General features: G+C 41.0%; 2 protein-coding genes across 6 annotated transcripts in view; both read right to left on the bottom strand.

Annotated features, from left to right (window-relative positions):
* Positions 1 to 1672: 1672 nt before the first annotated feature.
* On the bottom strand, positions 1673 to 13687 carry egr3 (early growth response 3). 5 transcript variants are annotated; one of them, XM_058636925.1, is made up of 5 exons: positions 13273 to 13687; positions 12736 to 12880; positions 7139 to 7370; positions 5528 to 6353; positions 1673 to 3118 (listed from the first exon to the last, which is right to left on the bottom strand). In XM_058636925.1, exons 4-5 carry the CDS (start codon positions 5679 to 5681, stop codon positions 2040 to 2042), a joined length of 1233 nt encoding a protein of 410 aa, XP_058492908.1. In that variant the 5' UTR covers positions 5682 to 6353; positions 7139 to 7370; positions 12736 to 12880; positions 13273 to 13687; the 3' UTR covers positions 1673 to 2039. The 5 variants fall into 5 exon arrangements, with proteins under 5 accessions (XP_058492908.1, XP_058492909.1, XP_058492910.1 ...); XM_058636926.1 differs by lacking the exon at positions 7139 to 7370; XM_058636927.1 differs by having other exon boundaries at positions 5528 to 7370; positions 12736 to 12827.
* A 3086-nt stretch (positions 13688 to 16773) lies between these two features.
* LOC131464476 (phosphatidylethanolamine-binding protein 4) overlaps positions 16774 to 19737 on the bottom strand; it is a 74165-nt gene continuing 71201 nt past the window's right edge. Inside the window, exon 7 of the mRNA XM_058636962.1 lies at positions 16774 to 17515. Coding sequence (XP_058492945.1) covers positions 17424 to 17515 — 92 coding nt within the window. The 3' untranslated portion in view covers positions 16774 to 17423. The remainder of the gene's footprint in view (positions 17516 to 19737) is intronic.

Here is a 19737-nt window from a genome sequence, read left to right as displayed (position 1 = left end):
ATATTTTTTAAAGAAAAGTTTTTTTTTATATATATATATCAAATGCTGTAATTATAGTCCACATGAGAAAATAAGCCTCCACGAGATGAATGAATTAGAAGAGATTATTAATATGTTGTTCCCTTCTTTGTATCTGCAGTAAAAGCAGCAAGGAGCCACAAAAAAAGGAAAAGGAGAAGAAAAGAAAGAAGAATATTGGCATTGCCCTGAAGTGTATTTTGTTCGATGGGAATGTATCGTCTAAAAATATCTAATGGAGAACATTTAGCGTTCTTTTTTTCCATACAAGGGAGGTGGCGGGGGGGGGTTGTTTTAATTTAAACAATGGATTGCAATCCTCATGGAGATACACAAACTGTAATTTATTCCGAGATCATATTAGTGCTTCCTCAAACCAGCGTACAGATGATGCAAATGCTATTGTTCTGTTATTTTTTTCTTATTTTAAATTGAGATAACACCAACCATGTTTGGCTGTTTGGAGAAACAAAAAGAAAAAACTCTGCTATGGCGTCTATGACACATATATAACAAAATATCCAGTATTGTAACGACACGACAAGCATTTAGTCGATTTTAAAAACCCCTTTGTTTATGCAGACATTTATATTTACATCGTGTGCACGAGGGCATGCACGCGTATGCACAGTTTAATACTGAGTTATGGTGCATTTGACATGGTTTGGAGTACAAAAAAAAGAAAACAAAAAGGAAAATAAAGGTGAAACTTCCACTACAGCTATACCTGCATACATGTATTTATTGACTGTACAAAAAAACAAGTGGACAACTCAGTCTCTCTCGCTCTCATGGTAGAAAATATGTAAACACGTCGGTTGGGAAAGTTTAGAATTCGTCTTTTTGACATTTTTGCAAACCAGTGTCATTTATTTTAGTTCAGTCTGTGCTAACTGTGCTCTCAGTTCCTTTGATTTACGGGCTGCTGCTGACACAAGTCGTGAATATATTGCGTATAATTGCAGAACTTGAGGAGGGAAAAAAAAAATGAATGGTATTGGTGAGAGTTTTTCTTTTTTTTAAAAAAACAAACAAATTATATTCTGGTAACAGCACGTACAAAAAAGAAAAGGCGACAAAAATGACACAGTGTCTTGTAGTGACAACAAATAAATAAGTCTTGGCGAAGGCGTCTATTTGCTGCAGGCGTTTTTGTTTTTTAGAAGAACAGGTAACAGGACGAGACGTCGGTTTTTTTTTTGTTTGTCTGTTGTGGACCGAACCAAATCTGAATCTGGAGTCAACATGTGTGTGTGTGAGTGAGTGTGTGTCTGTGTGCTGAGCTGATATCACTTTAATGTTTGGGGGCGAACATCAGGCACAATATTAAAGAACCGAGTTGGCTGTTTCAACACAATACATTTGGCACATTCTATATTTTTTCTTCTTTTTTTTTTTTTGGAGGAAAAAACAACATTCATAAAAATAGGAAAATAAACAAAACAAAACACAACAACAACCTCAACAGAAACATCAGAGAGACACTCAATAAAGTATCAATGACAGTACACAAATATAACCAATTGCACTTTTAAACAGCCTAATAAAATTAATGCATACCTCCCCAAACATCTCTTCTCTTAGCTGAGTCACTTTTTTTTCTCTGTTTTTCGACCCTTGTCGTGAATCCTTGCCTCCTTCCAATCTATAAATTTTTTTACAAAAAAAAAAAGTGTATCTACACACACGCACTCACACACACTCGCTCTCTCCCTCACACACACACACACACACACACACACACAGTGGCCTGTTTGTGGGCAGAATGTGCTAAGGTGCCCGTCTTTGTGTTGTTGGCACTGCGTTACAGTAGCTGAGGCTCTGAGTTGCTTGAAAGAGAGAAGGGCGTAGCAGCCTTTCCACGCTTAATAAATCTAAAGGCTTCCATCTAAAAAACAGAAGGAATACAACTGAGAGGAGCTGGGGGTGTAAAAGAGAGGAGGAAAGTCACCTATTTATCTCATAGTGGACGTGGTCCCTTCTTCAAAAGTGTCTCTACGATGGGCGTGGTGAGGGTCCAGTCATGATGTCCCCACGGTCGGACCCCCACAGGAGCTGGGGGGCGAGCTGTGGCTCCCCGCCGCCCCGCTGCTCTTGTCCGCTGGCTTCTTGTCCTTCTGTTTCAGGTGGACCTTTGCGTGTCTCTTCCGCTCGTCGCTCCGGGCGAACTTGCGTCCACAGAACTCGCAGGAGAAGGGCTTCTCGCCCGTGTGCGTGCGGATGTGCGTGGTCAGGTGGTCGCTCCGGCTGAAGGAGCGCATGCATATTCGGCACTGGAAGGGCTTGTGGCCCGTGTGGATGCGCAGGTGACGCGTCAACTCGTCCGACCTCGAGAAACGCCGGTCGCAGTTCTCCGCCGGACAGGCGTGCGGGCGCTCGTGGACGGGGGTTTTGCTGGGACGGTTGGGGTACTTCCGAGGCCGGATGGGTTTGAGGGTGAGAGTCTGTGGCGGCGGGTGGTGCTGTGGAGGGTGTTGCTGCCCGCCCATGAAACCTGGGTGAATCTGCTGCTTGTCCTTGAACGCTCTGATGGTCTCCAGGGGCGTGATGGGCGGAGGGTTGACTCGGATTGGGTCCATGGTCTGGAAGGGCTTGTGCTCCATGACGCCGACGTCCCCTTGATGGTGGAAAAGGTTGTAGTCTGGGATCATGGAGAAAAGGCTGCCATCCATGGAGGCTTTGGACGTGGAGTGATAGTCATTGCCGGGGTAGGCGAGAGACGTGCTGGTGGCGGGACTGTGGTGGAAGGAGACCTGATCCTGGTAGAGGTCGCTGCAGGTGGAGTAGGCAGGCAGCGGCGGACCGTAGACCTGCTCCATGTCTGACGTCTGTCCGCCCATGTTCCCGGCGGAGGACGGCGTCTGCGTCGTCACCGTGCCAGGTGACGGAGAGACGCCCAGGATCCCGGCGCTGACGAGACTGATGATGTTGTTGTCAGAGCACCAGCCGGAGCCGCCGATGCCACCTGACGGAGGCGTGTCGAAGGCGAACTTCCCCAGATAGGTGACGGTCTGCCCGCTGCGGTTGGACTGGAAGCTGGATCCGTACTGGATGTCTGAGGCTGCCTTCTCACCTCCCATGCCCAGGTCCATGATGTTATCTACAGGAAGCAAGGAAGAAGAAGAAGAGGAAAAAAAATGAACATGTCATCCACGTGGTTGCTCAAAAAGCAAAAGTGGTAAAAGTGCTCATGTGTGGGGTAAAAAAAAAATCCCAGTTAAATAAACCTGCAGTGAGTTTGTTGCACATTCTTCTAAGAGTGTAAGGAAAAAAGTCCAGGACATTAAAAAGAAGCGAGCGCTGTCAGACCTGTGAGTGGAGTGAGTGACTGCTGCATCAGAGACTCTGGTGCCTCTGGTTCCCTCTCCCTCTCTCAGATCCCACAGTGCTCTCATAAATCAAGACCTAAACACCCCCTTTGATCCAGTCATTGTGTCCCTCAGGAGGACAGCCAAACTGAATGGCAAGATCTGATTTCTTTACAGCGGGGAGGATTATGAGGCAGACGCCACATCTATCACGCTCAAGCATTCAAAACACATTCGCACAGCAAGTGGGTGTGTGTGTGTGTGTGTGTGTGTGTGAATGGGGTGGGGGGTATTTAAGTGTCAATCCAATCTTTGCATTAGTTACCCTAACAAATTTGCTTGATATTTAATTTGTAAAGAATCTTTCACCCCACACACACACACACACACACACGGAGGTATTTATAACTGATTCCACAGACGTATTAAAAAGCGGGCAGAGACTAAAACGTGAGATATGTGAGAAGAATTCCTCCTCAGACAGGAACCTAAATCAGACGTCTCTTTCTCATTTACGCAAGGGGAAATCATACGCCGAGGTCCTCATACATCGACTCCCACTAATTACAGCCTGCTACAATTTGGCTAAAAGGCAAATTACAATGCAACAAACAAAACCAAAATTATGTGTGTTGCACAATGCGTCCGATGTTTGTCACACGGACAGTGATTCACGGTGACAACAGTCTCTGTTTAGGTATGTGTGTGTGTGTCCACACTGTAACGTTGAGTTGATATTAATTTTGTTTTCTTTTTTTAAATTTAAGTGGAGTCTTTTAGAGAGAGAGAGAGTGAGAGAGAGAGAGAGTGTGTGTGTGGGTGAAATCATCAGTGTTTTCTTAAAGGTCACACACACACACACACACACCTGCTGCACCTGTGAAATCACAGCATTGTCATTTTAACACTAATTTACAGGACTGACAATTCCACCCACCTACAAAAAAGGCACAATATGATTCCTGCTATATATTATTTTTTTTACTTCTTTTAATAATGTGAATTTCACCAAGTAAGTTGAGACATAATTAAAACAGCACCTGGTTTCATCCTCCATGCTTTCATTCCGTTTGTTTAAATAACTGATCTCCTCTCACAGGTCACACTCTAATAATATCCGTGTTTATGGAAATATTTAAAATGTCACACGTGTGTCAAGGCGATTATTTTTTTCATTTACTATCATATATACACATTTTTTGTTTTTAAAAAAAAAGAAAGGATGCTATTTATAATATTTCCTGGCGCTGGAGCACGTTTTCATGCAAAATTAAAGAGGGGTATTAAATATCTATTTCAATGGAAATTCAAAATTAGGTGCACGTTTTTTATTTATTTTTATTTTGTGGGGATAAAATGAGACATAAAAAGAGATTTAAATGCCCTCCAGTAAATATTGAGTCAGTTGTTTTGTTTAAGCAGCACTGACCCGTCACCTCTGCAGGTGAGTGTGTGCAATTATTGATTGATTTATTGCCAAATACGTCAATAAAGCCCCGCTTTAACGTGGCCTCGGAAATGTATGTTAATCAGCAACTGAGCAACAAATCAATAAAAAATGAAAACCACGGCCTCGCATTTGGTTTTGTTTTGTTTAAAGTCAACTCACTGTTTTTTTTCTTCACATAAATATAATACAGGGGGGAAAACAGCCACACACGCTAAACACTAAAAATCAAAAGTGTGACATGTTGAGAATGACAGTTATTGTCCAAAAATAGTTCTCGTGTGCGCGTGGATGGCAGATTATTAAACGAGCTTGCACGTGCCATTTCACCACATTTTGTCCACAGTTTTTTCAGTTACATCCAGATATTCCCTCTATAATTACTCAAATATAATATCCTGGTTTGTGTTTAGATTTAAATTCAGTTGCCCTTTTGGACGCTGCGTTTTTGAAAAACAACTGACATTTCAGCAACGGAAGATGATGTAGAAGAAGAAGAAGAACTGAACTGAAATCACACTCGTGTCAAATGTGTTTAAGAGTAAAATCACACCGCGATTCAACTCATAGCTGATGCGAGAACACCTGAGCCCGAGAAAGTGGCAGCAGCCTCCGTGCGCAACAGCCACAGAGCGCGCAAACAGGTGCCACCGCTCCAAGACAACTGTTGCCTTTACCGCGCAGGAAAACACACGCGTGAAAAAAAAGTACATTTAAGATAATAATATTCATAGAAAAGGAGAACAAGTCTTACCTGTGTTCATCTGTGAATAGTGGTTAATAGATTCCGTACTGGTGAAAATATTCATAGACGTCGGGATGTCCTCTTCTGGGTAGAGACTGTCAGGGATCGTGTTTATTAAACTGCTCATGGTAAGAGGGAGCTTCTCCGCTAGTTTCCCTGTCATAGCACTTGTGTTCAGTCCGACATTTATGGAGGAGACAGCAGCGCGCGGCTTATCCAAGGAGCTACACACGTACCCAAAAAAAAAAGAAAAACAAAAAATGCCAAAAGTGGAAGAAGCACAGGTGTGGATCAGGAATCCAGGTATCCCCACGGCGCGCGAGCAGCAGCGGCGGCGGCGGCGGCAGCAGCAGCAGTGGCGGTGTAGTCTCCTCCTGTGTGATCACACACACTCACACACAGACTATTGTTGTTATTAATCTGATCACTGTGGAAGCTGATGAGCTGCTTGTGGGGGAATTTGAAGTCTGTGAATCAAATAGAAGAAGAGGAGGAGGAGGTGGAGGAGAAGGAGGAGGAGGAGGTGGTGGTGTTGGTTGCACAAGAGCAGCTCTACTTGCTCTATTGAAGCTGGATAGGGGACTCCAGTGTGTCTGTATTAAATAGGGGGATGGAACTTCAGCGTGACGTAGATGACCATATATGGACAGGAGGAGCGCTCAGGCGTGCGTGAGTGCGTGCTGCTCCGCGGCACCGGGCGCTTTCTCTCCGCGCGTCAGTCTGTGTGGAAACTTGATGTTGAAAAGGGGAAAAGAGGCTCCGACACAGATAAGTTGACAAAAAAAAAAGCTCCATTCAGGTCAAATCCAGCTGCGACCCGAGTCCTCTTTGTATCCTGTAAATGAGAAGAAAACACTGAAGTCACTGTGTTAGTTTGTTTTGTGAGATTTATGTGAAATCTAGATCAACCTGCAATGTTTTTACGCACGTGTCAGTGTGTGAGAGTGTGTGTGTTCTTGCATTAACGCTGACCAAAAATAAGGCAGAATCTCATTTCTGAGGGGCTGGTTGAGTTTAGTTATGGTTAGATTATTGGTTGTAGATGATGCTTTGTTTCTGGACTGTGCGGACCAGTTTGTGTGGAAATGACATGTAATGGAAAGCTTGTTGTGACTAAGTCTTTATCTCCTCACACACTTATCACATTAATGTAATACACATGAGTGACATTCTTCTTATACTTATAACTCACACAGTGTCCCTTTATGTCCTGGTGCAACACTGTTACAGTGTATTATCACAGATAACGATCATAGAATAATAAAAGTAATTGGAATTTTTTTTTTACAAGACTACAGATTTAAGCCTCTCTTTTCTTCTAAAGGGAAGAAAAAATGATAATGCAGCCTAAATCAATTCAAATCTACTTTACTGTCCCCAAAGGAAAAGTATACACATAGAAAAAATAACCCTGATTATAAATGAGTAGATTAGTAAAATATTGCCATCGCCTGCCACAGACTTATAAAGGCAACTAATGTATTATAAAACTGATTTAATTCACTTTTCAACCTTAAAATGACAATATTAAGTGGCACACACACACACAAAGACATTAATTGAGCGACTTTAATCGCTTGTAAATATCGCGAGCTCAGCTGTGAGAATCCACAGACTCACTGTGACTTGGGAGTCCAGTTCAAGTGTGCGCTCAAAGTGGAAGCTCCATAAAAGGCAGTGTCCGGCCCCGCCCCCTCCACCTCTCCATACATGGACATGGGAGTTCCGGGTGAAGCAGTAGTAGTGGAAAAGTGATCGGAAGCCACAGAGATGACAGTGGACGCAGCGTCATGGCTCGCTTTTCACCGAGTTTGCCAACACGGTGAGAAAATAAACAACGCACTGTGGTGGCCTGTGTCAAAAAATAACCTGCTTTCATTTGTTTTTTGTCTCACAAACAAAAGTTCCCTGCAGTTTGTTTCGACTCTTTTAAAAAAGAAAACAAAACTGCTCCATGACATAACAAAAAAAAAAATGCATATAATTACCAGAGAACATACTGTGAGTGATGTTACACAACATTCCAACACCAGGACCTAGATGTTATGTTTATGGTATTACAAGATATATAATAGATGGAATAATTGTAAATGTGCATTTTTAAGTATTATAAAATTATATTTAATAATACAAAAAAATTAATAGCCACCAGCGGATGACTCCATTGGTAGTAAAAATAAGTCAGTTTGAATGGAAGTCAATAGGAAAATTTAAAGTTAATTATCTCAATCTTCTTTAATAGAAAATAATGTACATTTTGTGAAATCTGAATCAGAAATAGTGTTTGTTACAGCTACTCCAACTAAGGATAGAAAAATACAACAGTGATTCCAGTCTTGTGTAAAGTACCTAAGAGGGCCACTTGAGTATCTTACCAGAAATGACTTTGGTAGCAGTTGAACTCACTTTATATAATATTAAGTAAAAGTTTTAAAGTATATGACATTTACTGTACCTAAGTATCAAAAGTAATTTTCTGATATAAAATGTACTTAAGTTTTAAAGTTGGCCATGGTAGCTCAGTGATAGGGCGAGTTGCCTTTCAACTGGAAGGTTGTGGATTCAATTCCTGACTCTGCTAGTCTACATGTATCCTTGAGCAAGACACTTAACCATGTTACAGCGTGTGAATGGGTATGAAAGATGTGTGAATGGGTAAATGGCTGAAACTGTTGTGTAAAGCAAGACTAGAAAAAGCTCTATATAAATACAGACCATTACCAACTCTTCTTCTGATTGTTTTTGGTAGTAACGAGTAACAAAGATACTATAGTTAGAGAAAACGTAGTGGAGTAAAATAATAGTTACTAGAAAGTATAGTATAGTAACAAGTATAGTAAGTATTTTGTTATGGCTGAAACTGTAGTAATGGTAATATCCATTCATCCATCCATCTTCTACCTCTTTAACCTCCACATGAGGGTAGCAGGTGCCAATCTCAGCTGACATAGAGCGAAAGGTGGGGTACACCCTGGACAGGTCAGCAGTCCATCACAGGGACACATATAGAGACAAACAACCGCCCACTCTCACACCTATGGTCAATTTAGAATGTCTAATTTGTCTCATGCCCAAATCTGCATGCTGTATGCATTTGGACAGTGGGAGGACACTGGAGAAAACATGGAGAACATGCAAACAGGCCCTTGTTTCCAACCGGGTCGCAAACCCAGTGCTAACCCACTACACCAACCGTGTGGCCCTAACGTTAACATAGCGCCGGCCAAACCACGATTCAGAAAGCTTCAAAAACAGAGGAGTTCAGATTCTCATGTGTGACCTCACGACTGCTTGTCTCTCCTCCGACACAATGATGACTAACCCTAACAGGACTCTGTGTTTCTCAGTGTAGTGGCCTTTTGATCTCCAGTGACATTACTGCCCTACGCACAGGAAGTGATGTGTTTACGTCAACAGTGCCCTACTAAAGTGAAGTGAGAGGACTGCAGAGACAGGTTGACGTATGACTAAAAGCACAAAGAAGTGTCCATAAAAGGTTTCAGAAGTGAATTGTACTTCTCTAAAACCCAAGTTTTGCCTGACACAGTAATGGAGGCAGAACAATAACAACAACAATCACAAAAAGTTACACATTGAAGCTTTAAAAACAAAGTCTGTTAAAAGCTGCTCAGCCCAAATCACTGTCTATACAGCTGACAAAGTCACAATTTGTCCAACACAGGTTAACATAGAGAGACAAACAACTATTCAGTCTTGCATTTAAACCTACAGTCAATTTAGAGTGTCCAATTAACCTCTGTGTGTTTGTTAAACCACAGGAGGAAACCCGAAAACCCAGAGATAAAAAAACTCACACAAAAAGGCCCTTGGTCAAACTGGGATTCTAACCAGTGACCTTCTTTCTGTGAGGCAACAGTGCGAGCCACTACACCGACATGTGTACCCAACTCTGTGTAAATGTGTTGTTCTGACCATTTGTGTTGGCTAGTTTTGATAAAAAAAAAAATATAAAAACAAGCTTTTTTTTATTTTTTGCTAAATCCATCTAAAAATATTGAATGGAATTTCAGTTTCAGAGACCTGAGAAATTAATAGCACCTCAATGAATCACAAGTGTAAACACAGTGTGTGGGAGAATTAGTCTGAATCATGCTCGGTGTTCAGGGGACTTACACAAACAGAGCAGCCAGTGATCCTGTGAGTGTCTCACTCACTACCACGGACGGGCAAGTCCTCCCTGTGTTTGTCTACATGTGTGTTTTGTCACACGAGGACATAGAATCCTCTCCCGGCATCATCCACTCAATTTTGTCTCTTGAATTGGAAAAATAGACTCTAATGTTCCTGGATGGACTTGATTCAGAGTTCAACAACAACAACTGTGTTGACTTCAACCTCTGCCTCATGCTGACTCACACTCTAAATTTGTTCTGTGCATCACTTTTTGCACACTAGTGCAGGTCAAAAGGCCTCTCAAGTTAAATTTGCCTTTTTGTCCTGCATTATTCACAGAGTTGAAGCGAGAAGTTGAATGTTTATTCTCATGTGTTAAACACTTAACACTAACACGGCTTTAGCTTTTGATGCAGAAACTAACAAGAATATTTGTTTCATGGGCTGGTTAGCACTTATTATTAGACTTTACCCTACCCACTACCTCAACCACATAAACCAAGACCAAATGGCACTTTTTCACTATATATATGTACAGTTCTAGCACAGCTCTGAGTACGTTTTCCATTACTTCATAGTACCTCCTCAAAGTGGGTGGAGCCGTCATAATATGGCTGCATGAAACTGCTGTGATGTTGTTTTATACGTGACACAAACCCACAAATTAGTTACCAACAAAGCAGTTGTTTTCGTTCGAATCATTAGAATCAGTTTCATCTGACGCAGTCGCTGAATTAAAATACGGTTGAGATTTTAGACATTTTCTTGCTAAAGTCTTTTTAACTGATTCACAGTTCGGCATTGTTCGGTATGATTCTTGTGTCAGACGTCGTGTAATGACTCTTCCAGTGACGATACTAAGTGGCCAGCAGTCTTTCGACATCACATTTTAGTATCGACTCAGTTCGCTTAGAACCTCACCAGAGCAGGTACCACAAAAAGTACCAGGTACTATCACTAATGGAAAAGCAAATAAATCAGAGCCAAATGTGTATTAATGCAGGGGTCACACTACACATATTCAGGTTGATTTTCAAGCGATTTGGTCGTAACCGACACATTTCCAGCGTTGGACCTGATTATGAACATTGGGAATGCTGAGCAGACGTGTAGTGTAGAGAGAACATTGACCAATAGCATAACAGAGTGCTCTGACACGGCGTGAGATACGGACATAAACATGGGGAAGAGGGATGCTACTGCTGCTGTCAGGTGGAATCGTGACACATTTCGTTCTCCTCAGGGAACGACTATAACAAAGTTAAAAAACAAAAACGTTGGCGAGAAATAGTGGAGCCACTAACTTGTAACTTGCAGTATTGTGACCAATGATTGGTGGGAATGATTGATAATCTGACATGGTGACCATCGTGAAAGACAAAAATATTCGGTAGTCTGATCCGAGTATAAGACAAAGACAAGACAAGGGTCAAACCCATTTCTCATTTTCACACCTTGTCCTGTTTAGACCTGGGTCTGCTCAACACATTGAAAACATACAGAACAACAGGATTTGATATTTGCAGTTGTATTTGGACTTGAAATTTGCAATAATAAAGTATTATCTTCTCTGTTAATAAAGGCAAAAGTATTTTTTAGTTTTTCTAGTTGAATTGGAAGTGCTCTCCTCTCTCTCTCCTGTCACATCTCTAGTGCTCTCACAGTGCAACAGTGTGTAGTTTGCCGTGTGTTAGATGTTATTATGCAAATGACATATTTGTGGTTCTGCAAAGCAAACTTTATAACAGACAATTTGACGGCATCTCTGCTCCCTGTAAACACCACACAGCTTCTCTTTTGTTTCCATGAACCTAACTTCACGTCATGTCCTTGTGTAAACAAGGACAGGGAGGGTTAGCAAAACTTACAAATTACTTATTTTATTGTTTGCATTTGAAGATAGAAGAAGAATTGCTCGATCTTTACCTACAGTATATCACAACCTTGAGCATCTACTAAGACTCTTTTTGTTTTTGCATTTACCACGTAGCTATAACCAATAATTTCGAAAAATATAACACTCCTACTGCATGGCAGACATTTGGAGCCTTCACTCTTAACCTTGTCACGTGATAGTAGTGTTGGACACCTCTCTTTACAATGTTGCCTTTGTTTAGTGACACATTTTTGGTCATATTTATAGTTTACTGATCATATCATCGCCGGAAACAAGGGCCTTTCTGCATGTAGTTTGCATGTTCCCCCACGTGTGTGCATGGGTTTTCTCCCGGGTTCCCCGGTTTCCTCCCACAGTCAAAAAACATGTAGATTTGGAGATTATGCAAATGAGACACTCTAAACTGACCGTAGGTGTGAGTGTGAGAGTGAATGGTTGTTTGTCTTTATGTGTCCCTGCGATGGACTGGCAACCTGTCCAGGGAGTACCCCGCCTATCGCCCTATGTCAGCTGAGATCATGTGGAGGATAAAGCGGTACAAGATGAATGATGTGATGTCATGATCATGTCAATTTTCCTTTTTCTGATATCTGATCCAGTCATTTTTGCTAGTATTATAGCAATACAAAATACACAGTACTGTATCATATCCAAACCTCTGAATGATTTGTACAAATAAAGTAGTTGCAATAGTCCTACAACACTATTTTAAAGATACATTTGTGTAAAAATACAGCAGATACTATGATATAACAGCATATATGGACTGTTTTGGACACAAATGACTATTACAACTGTACCACTGCATGAATAAGCAAACAAAGAAATGATTGAGATATACTTGGTTTGGATTAAATAAGAGGAAAATCTGACTGCAAAATGTAATGCAGGGAAAATTCTTCGACCTTTGGCCACTTTAAACAACAACATTTAAGTATTTATGCATCAGTGTGTGTTTTATTGTTCCTCTTTTTGTTTATTAATTTTTTATTAATACACCCTTTTAAACTGCACCAGTTGTTCAACACATGTACAAGGCTGCGTAGTCGTGTTTATGGCTACAGACCAGTGCGAGGATCCCCTCAGGTCAGATTGAGGACTGACTGTACTATGGTGTTTCTCCTCTGGGGAAGTGTTTGTGTGGCTCTGTGGTTGGAAAGTTGGCCAAACCGTGTGGAACACCTACCTGTTATAGGCTTCTTTCCTCGACTGTTGGCCGGGTCACGTGAGGCAGGACCGCAGTGTCTTTCAATGGCTTGTGGAATTCAGGCTCTCCGACTGCAGAGTTCAGGATTTGCATATGATGATTTCAGGCAAAGCACAGTGGAAAACTGAACACACAGTATAATCAAATTAGTTTTTTTTTCTGAAAATGTCATGGCGAAGATTAACATTTTCAGCCCTTGCTGTTAGTTAAAACTGTAGTGCGTAACATTTTAAATATAAACAAATGTCTGTCATATTCAAAACACTGTCAAATTAGTTCACGTAATACGTAACAAACAGGCTGAAGTATGACTGAAAACCCAAAGAAGTGCCCATGAAAAGTTTCATAAGTTAATACTACAGCTAAAAAACATGGTTGTTCAGCATTATGAGAAGATAATGCTTCTCTATCTAAATTCAAACACCTTTCTCATTTTAGAACATGTTGAATCCCTCAGACTAAAAGACAATGAAACCTTTTTTGATGTATATCTGAAAATGTAAATGCTAACATTACCTTAAAAAGTCCAAGTTTCCCCTGGAGACGACTGACTGGAAGTAAAAGTGAAAGTTGTTAGTGCATATCGTCAATTTAAGAGCTAAATTAGAGTAGCTAACTCTAGCTAGCAAGTTAACCACAGTAACAACAGTAGCAAAATGGTTAGCTTACCTCAAATTCACTCTGCAAAAATGCACAAGTCCTGCTGTCCTCATTTTCTTAAAGTCACAGGTGTGCCAGTGCTTCTTTCTTTCTTTCTTTCTTTCTTCAACAACACAGCATGATCTGCCTTGTTAGCATTGTTGCTATTTGCTTGGGTTGCTTTTAAAACTAATCTTAACTGAAAACTGTCAACAGCCAGGAAGGTTTTTATTTGCGTTGCACATAAATCCCAAGCTTTGTTTTTACATTGCTGGTGATTTATTTGTACAGTGTGAGTCAAAATCTTCTGTAAAGGTGAATTAAGTAAGCTAACAGTTACCGAAACGTTGCTATTGTTTAAAATAAAGATACATTTTATATATATATATATATATATATATATATATATTTTTTTTGTGTAGGTTAGTTGGAGGGAGAAAAAACCTTAATGTACTGAATATATATTAAGTAATGACAAAAGAAGTGTGTGCATTTTCATCACTGGACTCAAACCTCTGCATTTATCTACACTAGCTTAGCTATATTAGCACTACAATACCAGTCTCTTGATGTCAAACATATATTGAATGAATAGACACCCAGCAGTGGTCAACAATGGTGAACAGACGTCACAGTCAAATCAATTTTTACTGCTTCTCAAAGAAAGTGTTGGAAATTAATCTCTTGCACTTACTCTTCGGCTGACGAGAGACTCAAGACATCATGCAGATTAGATCACTTAGTGCCGGTTAGGCAATTGAATTTATTATACAAATTCATTTTAATTAATGTAAGTTTGAATAAATTAAGTAAATATTAAATGCCTTTGCAATATCATCAAGGGATGTGAGACGTCTTTTTTTCTTCTTCTTTTTTTTTCACAGAGGAGACAATATAGTGTGCCGCGCTGAACTACAGCTGTCGGTTTTTCTTAATCATAATATTTCAACTCTCTTGACATTTGAAGTAAAAATAAACACATTTGAGGAAGATGAGCAGCAAAACCCAGCTGTTTTGGCAGGATATCTAAGATATTAAGGAGAGAAAAAAAATGCACAGTGTATTTGGAAGTACAAATCTTGGCTTTTAATGGTGTACTGATGGATTCAAGTAGGTGGTTTTTGGAAGAATGCTTTTCCCACTTGGCAAACTACACAATGAGTGTGGAATTATGCTCCACTCGCCAATTGTTGAACATGTGATTTTTATAAGTCAAATAAGATAAGGGTAAATCAAGGTCAAGAGTGATGGATATTTTTGATCAAAAGCAACAAACTCTCAGACTGCTACTGCGTCCATACGTGCGTTCTTTGGGTTGTTTTGTTTGTGGACCCCACTGCTTTGACTGTTAAGTCAGCGAGGCAAACAAAGCAGATGCAGAACGATTTGATCGATGATCTCCCAGAGTTCACGGGGAGGGCACATAGGGGTTTACCAAGGCTGGCTTAACCACCAAAGGAACAAAAACCTCCATTACCTACTCCTGCCTGGACCACTGGTGAGACACCAAATTGGGGTCAATGAAAGCACCAACTAAAGATTGATCATCAGAACATCAAAGTCCCTCATGTAAATCCAGCCTTTTTCCAGACATCTGGGGTATTGATACAAACCCTTCCCAGAGGAGAGTTGCTGGTTAGAAACCAATACGCCTCATGGGGGGGTTCTCTGACCCACCCTGCACAAAGACGCGTGAAGTCTGAAAAGTATCTCCTTGTGAGAGAGGGTTGAAAAGTTGAAGTTTTCACACCATCCTCTACAGACCCGACCAGGTGGATCTCTTATGCAACTGTTCAAAGTTCACAATGAGTTCATTGTCCGAAAGTGACGTTCAAGGACACTTGACACGCGTTTTTAGGCCATTCATGTCAAACTCAAGGCCTTACAAGCTAAAGAACTGGCTCGTTATATACATGCACCACTGACACTGCAAATCCACTGTGACTGCTTGTGTGTTATCTCGTCATTTAAGACCTGCAAGTCTGCTGTTTTGAGTTCTGTGAGAAGATCTGTTAGTTTATGTATTTTCGATTCAATTACGCTGTGAGGAAGGAGGGTCTGTAATAGCCAATAGTGTCTCTGGAAGACAGTTTACCCTCTGTTGTGGAGGACTTCTCGCCACAACTGTTGCCTATACCTATGCCTTCTGTTTCTATAGAAGAGGATGATGATGATGAGGACATTTCTGATTTGAGACCATGTATGATTGAACAGGTATGTGATGCCGTGGAGCCGCTGGCATGATGGACGATAGAGTTCCCCGTATTCCCTGTGGGAGCCTTTTATTTTTCTTTGTCAAAAAGTTTTGCGTAAACATGGCATCGTTTCAAGAAATGTCTTTATACACATGAATCCCTCTAAAATGATGATAAACACCACAGAAATACACCAAAAATAGAGAAGATGACGTGGAACATGAGCAAAAAAAAACTTAGTGGGTCTAGTGGTTAGAGAGGCAGGGCTATGACATAATTATTTTCCCTAAGTTGCGATTGGTTGTATACATGAAATGCAAGGTTGGTGTTTTGAGATTTTTTTTCGATCTCCTAAAACGCTGGTTGAGTAAAACCTATTTGCAGATTCTTTTAGTCTTGTTCTCATATGTACAGGCATGGTATGTCGCAGTAGAGTGGCACAGTGCATGACTGGATGAGATTCAGTGTTCTCCCCCGAGTACAAGATGAGTCATCATCATCATCATCATCACACATAAATATGCAGAACTGACTAGAGCTCCGACCAAGTGGCAACCGATCGTGACATCACCCACTGGAATCTGAACTCCCTTCTTTGAAGCGTCAAGATTCGCAATTTGGCACGATACGTCCTGTACTTCATCATCTATTTTCCTCTAAATAAAGTTCCTAAAATCGTCACCTGTGATATTGAAGACCTGAGACTTGTTATTGAGTCCATTTGCTCTTCAGTATAATGTTTACTGATGTTATAAATCAAGTGGGAATCGATTTATTCATTCAAACAGATTGGTTTTTGCAGTAGAGTCGCCCCCTTCTGGCTAATAAATATATTATTTCCTGGCTGGCTTCATGAGGAACCTGGAAGTGGTGTGTGCTTAAATGTACACGTTTTCTTTTTGCAGTTTTCTCATGGAATCAAAAGTTAAACTGTCAGTAATAGTATGTTTGGATATCCATGTTTAAAATGATTTTGTGAGTTTGCCTGTGACAAAACAGCTTTCTTTGTAAACAATGCGATGCCACTGATGTGTCTTTTTACTTTATATTTGATATTTCAGTTTATCTATGAACATAAAGCATCTCTGTACGAGTAACTTGTCATAATACACCTGAAATATCACGCTTAATTTAAAGTCTGTTCTTGTGGCCGCCCCTCTGTAACAGAGCTTGACACTCCCGATTTAGACAGAGCAGTTTATTTCAAGTTCAGAAAAAGAATCAATGAAAGCACCTCATTGTTTCCAATTGAGGTGAGAGTGGTCAATGGAAATATGATAAACAATTGCACAAACACCAAGTTCTCTTCACCCAATACACAAACCACAGCAGCCCTGCAGCCCCTCCCTCGCCCTGTCACTCTGTAGAGTATTTTGGTTCAAGTTCCACTGCAGCATCCGGCTGTGTTGCGGTCTCGGTTTCACCTCCCACTTCCTTTTTTTTGGCCCTGACGTGTTTCCGCCCCTGAATTAGAATCAACTCTTTCCACACTGAATTGTGATATCGGGCCATCTTCCTTCTCTTGTCGACCGTGTTCGGAAACTAATAAGAAATCCCCAGTGAGGTCAAAATCTAGCTCCCAGTCTGCCCCCCTCTAATCGCTCCAGACCATGTGACAGAGATACAGCGCAACATCAAACCCCAGCAGCTGCTGCGACACAAAGAGGAAATCTCTTTCTAACTCGACTGATAAGATAAAGGCAAAGCGAGGCCCGACCTGTAGCAAGCTTTGAAGAACTGGTGCGGCCTAATTCAAGGAAAGAAGAGGGAAAATGTTATATATACTGGCAGGTTGTTCCACCAGAGCTTTTAAAGTGTTTGGGCATCCTTCACTCAGTCATTGTAGTTCTGGGTGAGAAACTGCAGAGTGGCCACGGGATTCTCCAGATTAAACCGTGTGCTGAAGAACTGAGGATCCCAGTTACCTGTGGGAACAACAGGACACAGATATTTATGAGTATTTACACACTGTTTCAGTTCAGTTTTACATCTGTTAGCATAAAAAAGAAACAAAGACATAGACACAGAGTGACCGAACCTGACTCGATACAAAATACCAATAAGAAAACAACAAGAGCAGTAAAAACTATTAAAAAAACAATACAAAAAGCTTGAAAACAGTGCAATAAAAATGGTGCTAATTAATAGCATCAATTTTATATGAAATGTGTGTGGTTTTGTTTTGAATTTGAAGCCCCAGCCTCAGTGCAAAATATAAAGGTTAAACCTGACCGAATAAAGATCTGTAAAATAAAGATTTTAAGGTAAATGTATCTAAACATTTGTTGTCAGTCTGACACAAAATCCCTCTGCAGCTACTCACGTCCTCAGCGTTTTAGCACGACATGTCCGCATACCTAACAATACCCGTGCGCACATGTAGTGCCGTCTAAGTGTAGACTGTGGTGCAGTCGGAGGGCATTTCTCATGACCGCTCGGGCCCGTGTTGCAGGGATCTGAGGCCTAACTGAGCAGCACATGGCTCTGCGTTGTGAGTCACTGAGAACAGCACTGCTGAAAATAAAACATGTTGCTGTAATGATGGAGGTGGGAACACAAGGACGTATTGGCAAGAAGATATGATTCAATCGCCTGGACTGTTTTTTTTTTTTTCTTTCCTCCCCTTTTAAACAAACACCAGACGGCCATCCGGCTGGTATGACAATATCACTTCTTAGATTTTGACAACCAATGATTCCCTGCAGCTTCCCATCCCTTTACGAAAAAAAAAGAAAAAAAGACAAAATTCACAATTACAATTCCAAGGCAACAATATCCTGCACGCTTTAAGCTCACAAACTTCAACAGATTAGAGGAAGAACAAATTAAATCTGTCTGCGTCCTCACATGTTTGGGGTGTACATGAGGCAATGCCTCGCACTGTAATCCAGGGAATCACTGACATTCTGGTATTTCCGTATGTGAAGTAATTGCATTAACAGCTGCTCGAGAATAGCGTAGGAAAGTCAATCTTTTGAATGGAGAGCCAACTATTGAAATGGTCCACATGTGTCGAGAGCGGTCTCACAGAGCCGGGGGTTAGAGTCCGACTACGCCTGCATAGAAACACGGCTTCTCGACCTCTCGCCGCAGCTGCTTTACAGGCCGACGCCGTCTCTGTTTTCACCATCAGGCAGCCACATTCTGTTTGCTCCCGCGTGTCGGGAGGAAATCTGGGAGGAGAAATGCGAGTTAGCAGAAGCACGCACGTCAAGTGCACTCGCCCTACCATCAACGGGAGGGATTACATTTCATTTTAGACCAAATGACTCATTCAAGGCTGTGATAGTTCAGGTGTTTTTAGGGGGTTGTATTTTCCACATCTGCGGGCTCACTACGGCCCGTGTCACGCCATACGGTGGTGTGCTAGCATCTGTACGTGGTGACGGCGCAGGCTCACTTTCCAGGCTCGTTCTTTGGTGGCTCACTCTTGTTTTGGGCAAAAAAAAAAGTGATAATGAAGAAGACGGTTACCATGGGAACTTGCTTGAGATTATACAAGGAGGTCCGCTGGTACTCACGTGTATAACCCATTACTCAAGGAGTACAGGAAAGTATGACGTTGGTCAAACTCCCATCGGACTTGAACCCTTTAACATAGACTGAATCGGGGACGACATGTTTGCACAGGCGCACTTTGCATTACGTGACGATTTGCTCGTCATACTGCTCAAATTCAAATTTAACATGCAAAATCTGTTGTTCCTGTACAACTGCAGTGTTTTTTTAATTCGATTTGTGGTTAGATGTTGAGGGGTTAAAGGGGATATATGCAAGAAATAAATTGTATTAAGTCATAAAATGACCATCACATGTCATCAAAGATTAAGAAAATTTTGAATTTAAAGACAGAAATAAAATACATATCATACTTATATTTTTAAAAAGGAATAAGATGAAGCTCACGGCTTATTTTTGACTGAAACCAATATAAGAAAATAACAAACAAAACAAGACAAATACTGCTCTAAATTACATTCCTTGATTATTTTACATTTTAAAGCTCCATAGTTTTACTCCGAAACTGAAATACATCTATATTTTAACCTAGTTCTCACTTTAACCCGCTTCATTTAAGTTCCTTACTTTAATTAAATAGGTTTAATGTTCATGAAAACAACAGAGCAGCTGCTCTCAAATTTCAGAA

Source organism: Solea solea, chromosome 8, assembly GCF_958295425.1.
Source record: "Solea solea chromosome 8, fSolSol10.1, whole genome shotgun sequence".
NCBI classification, from domain to species: domain Eukaryota; kingdom Metazoa; phylum Chordata; class Actinopteri; order Pleuronectiformes; family Soleidae; genus Solea; species Solea solea.
The sequence above is the reverse complement of the archived record's forward strand: the minus strand, read 5'-3'. Positions and strand labels throughout refer to the sequence as shown.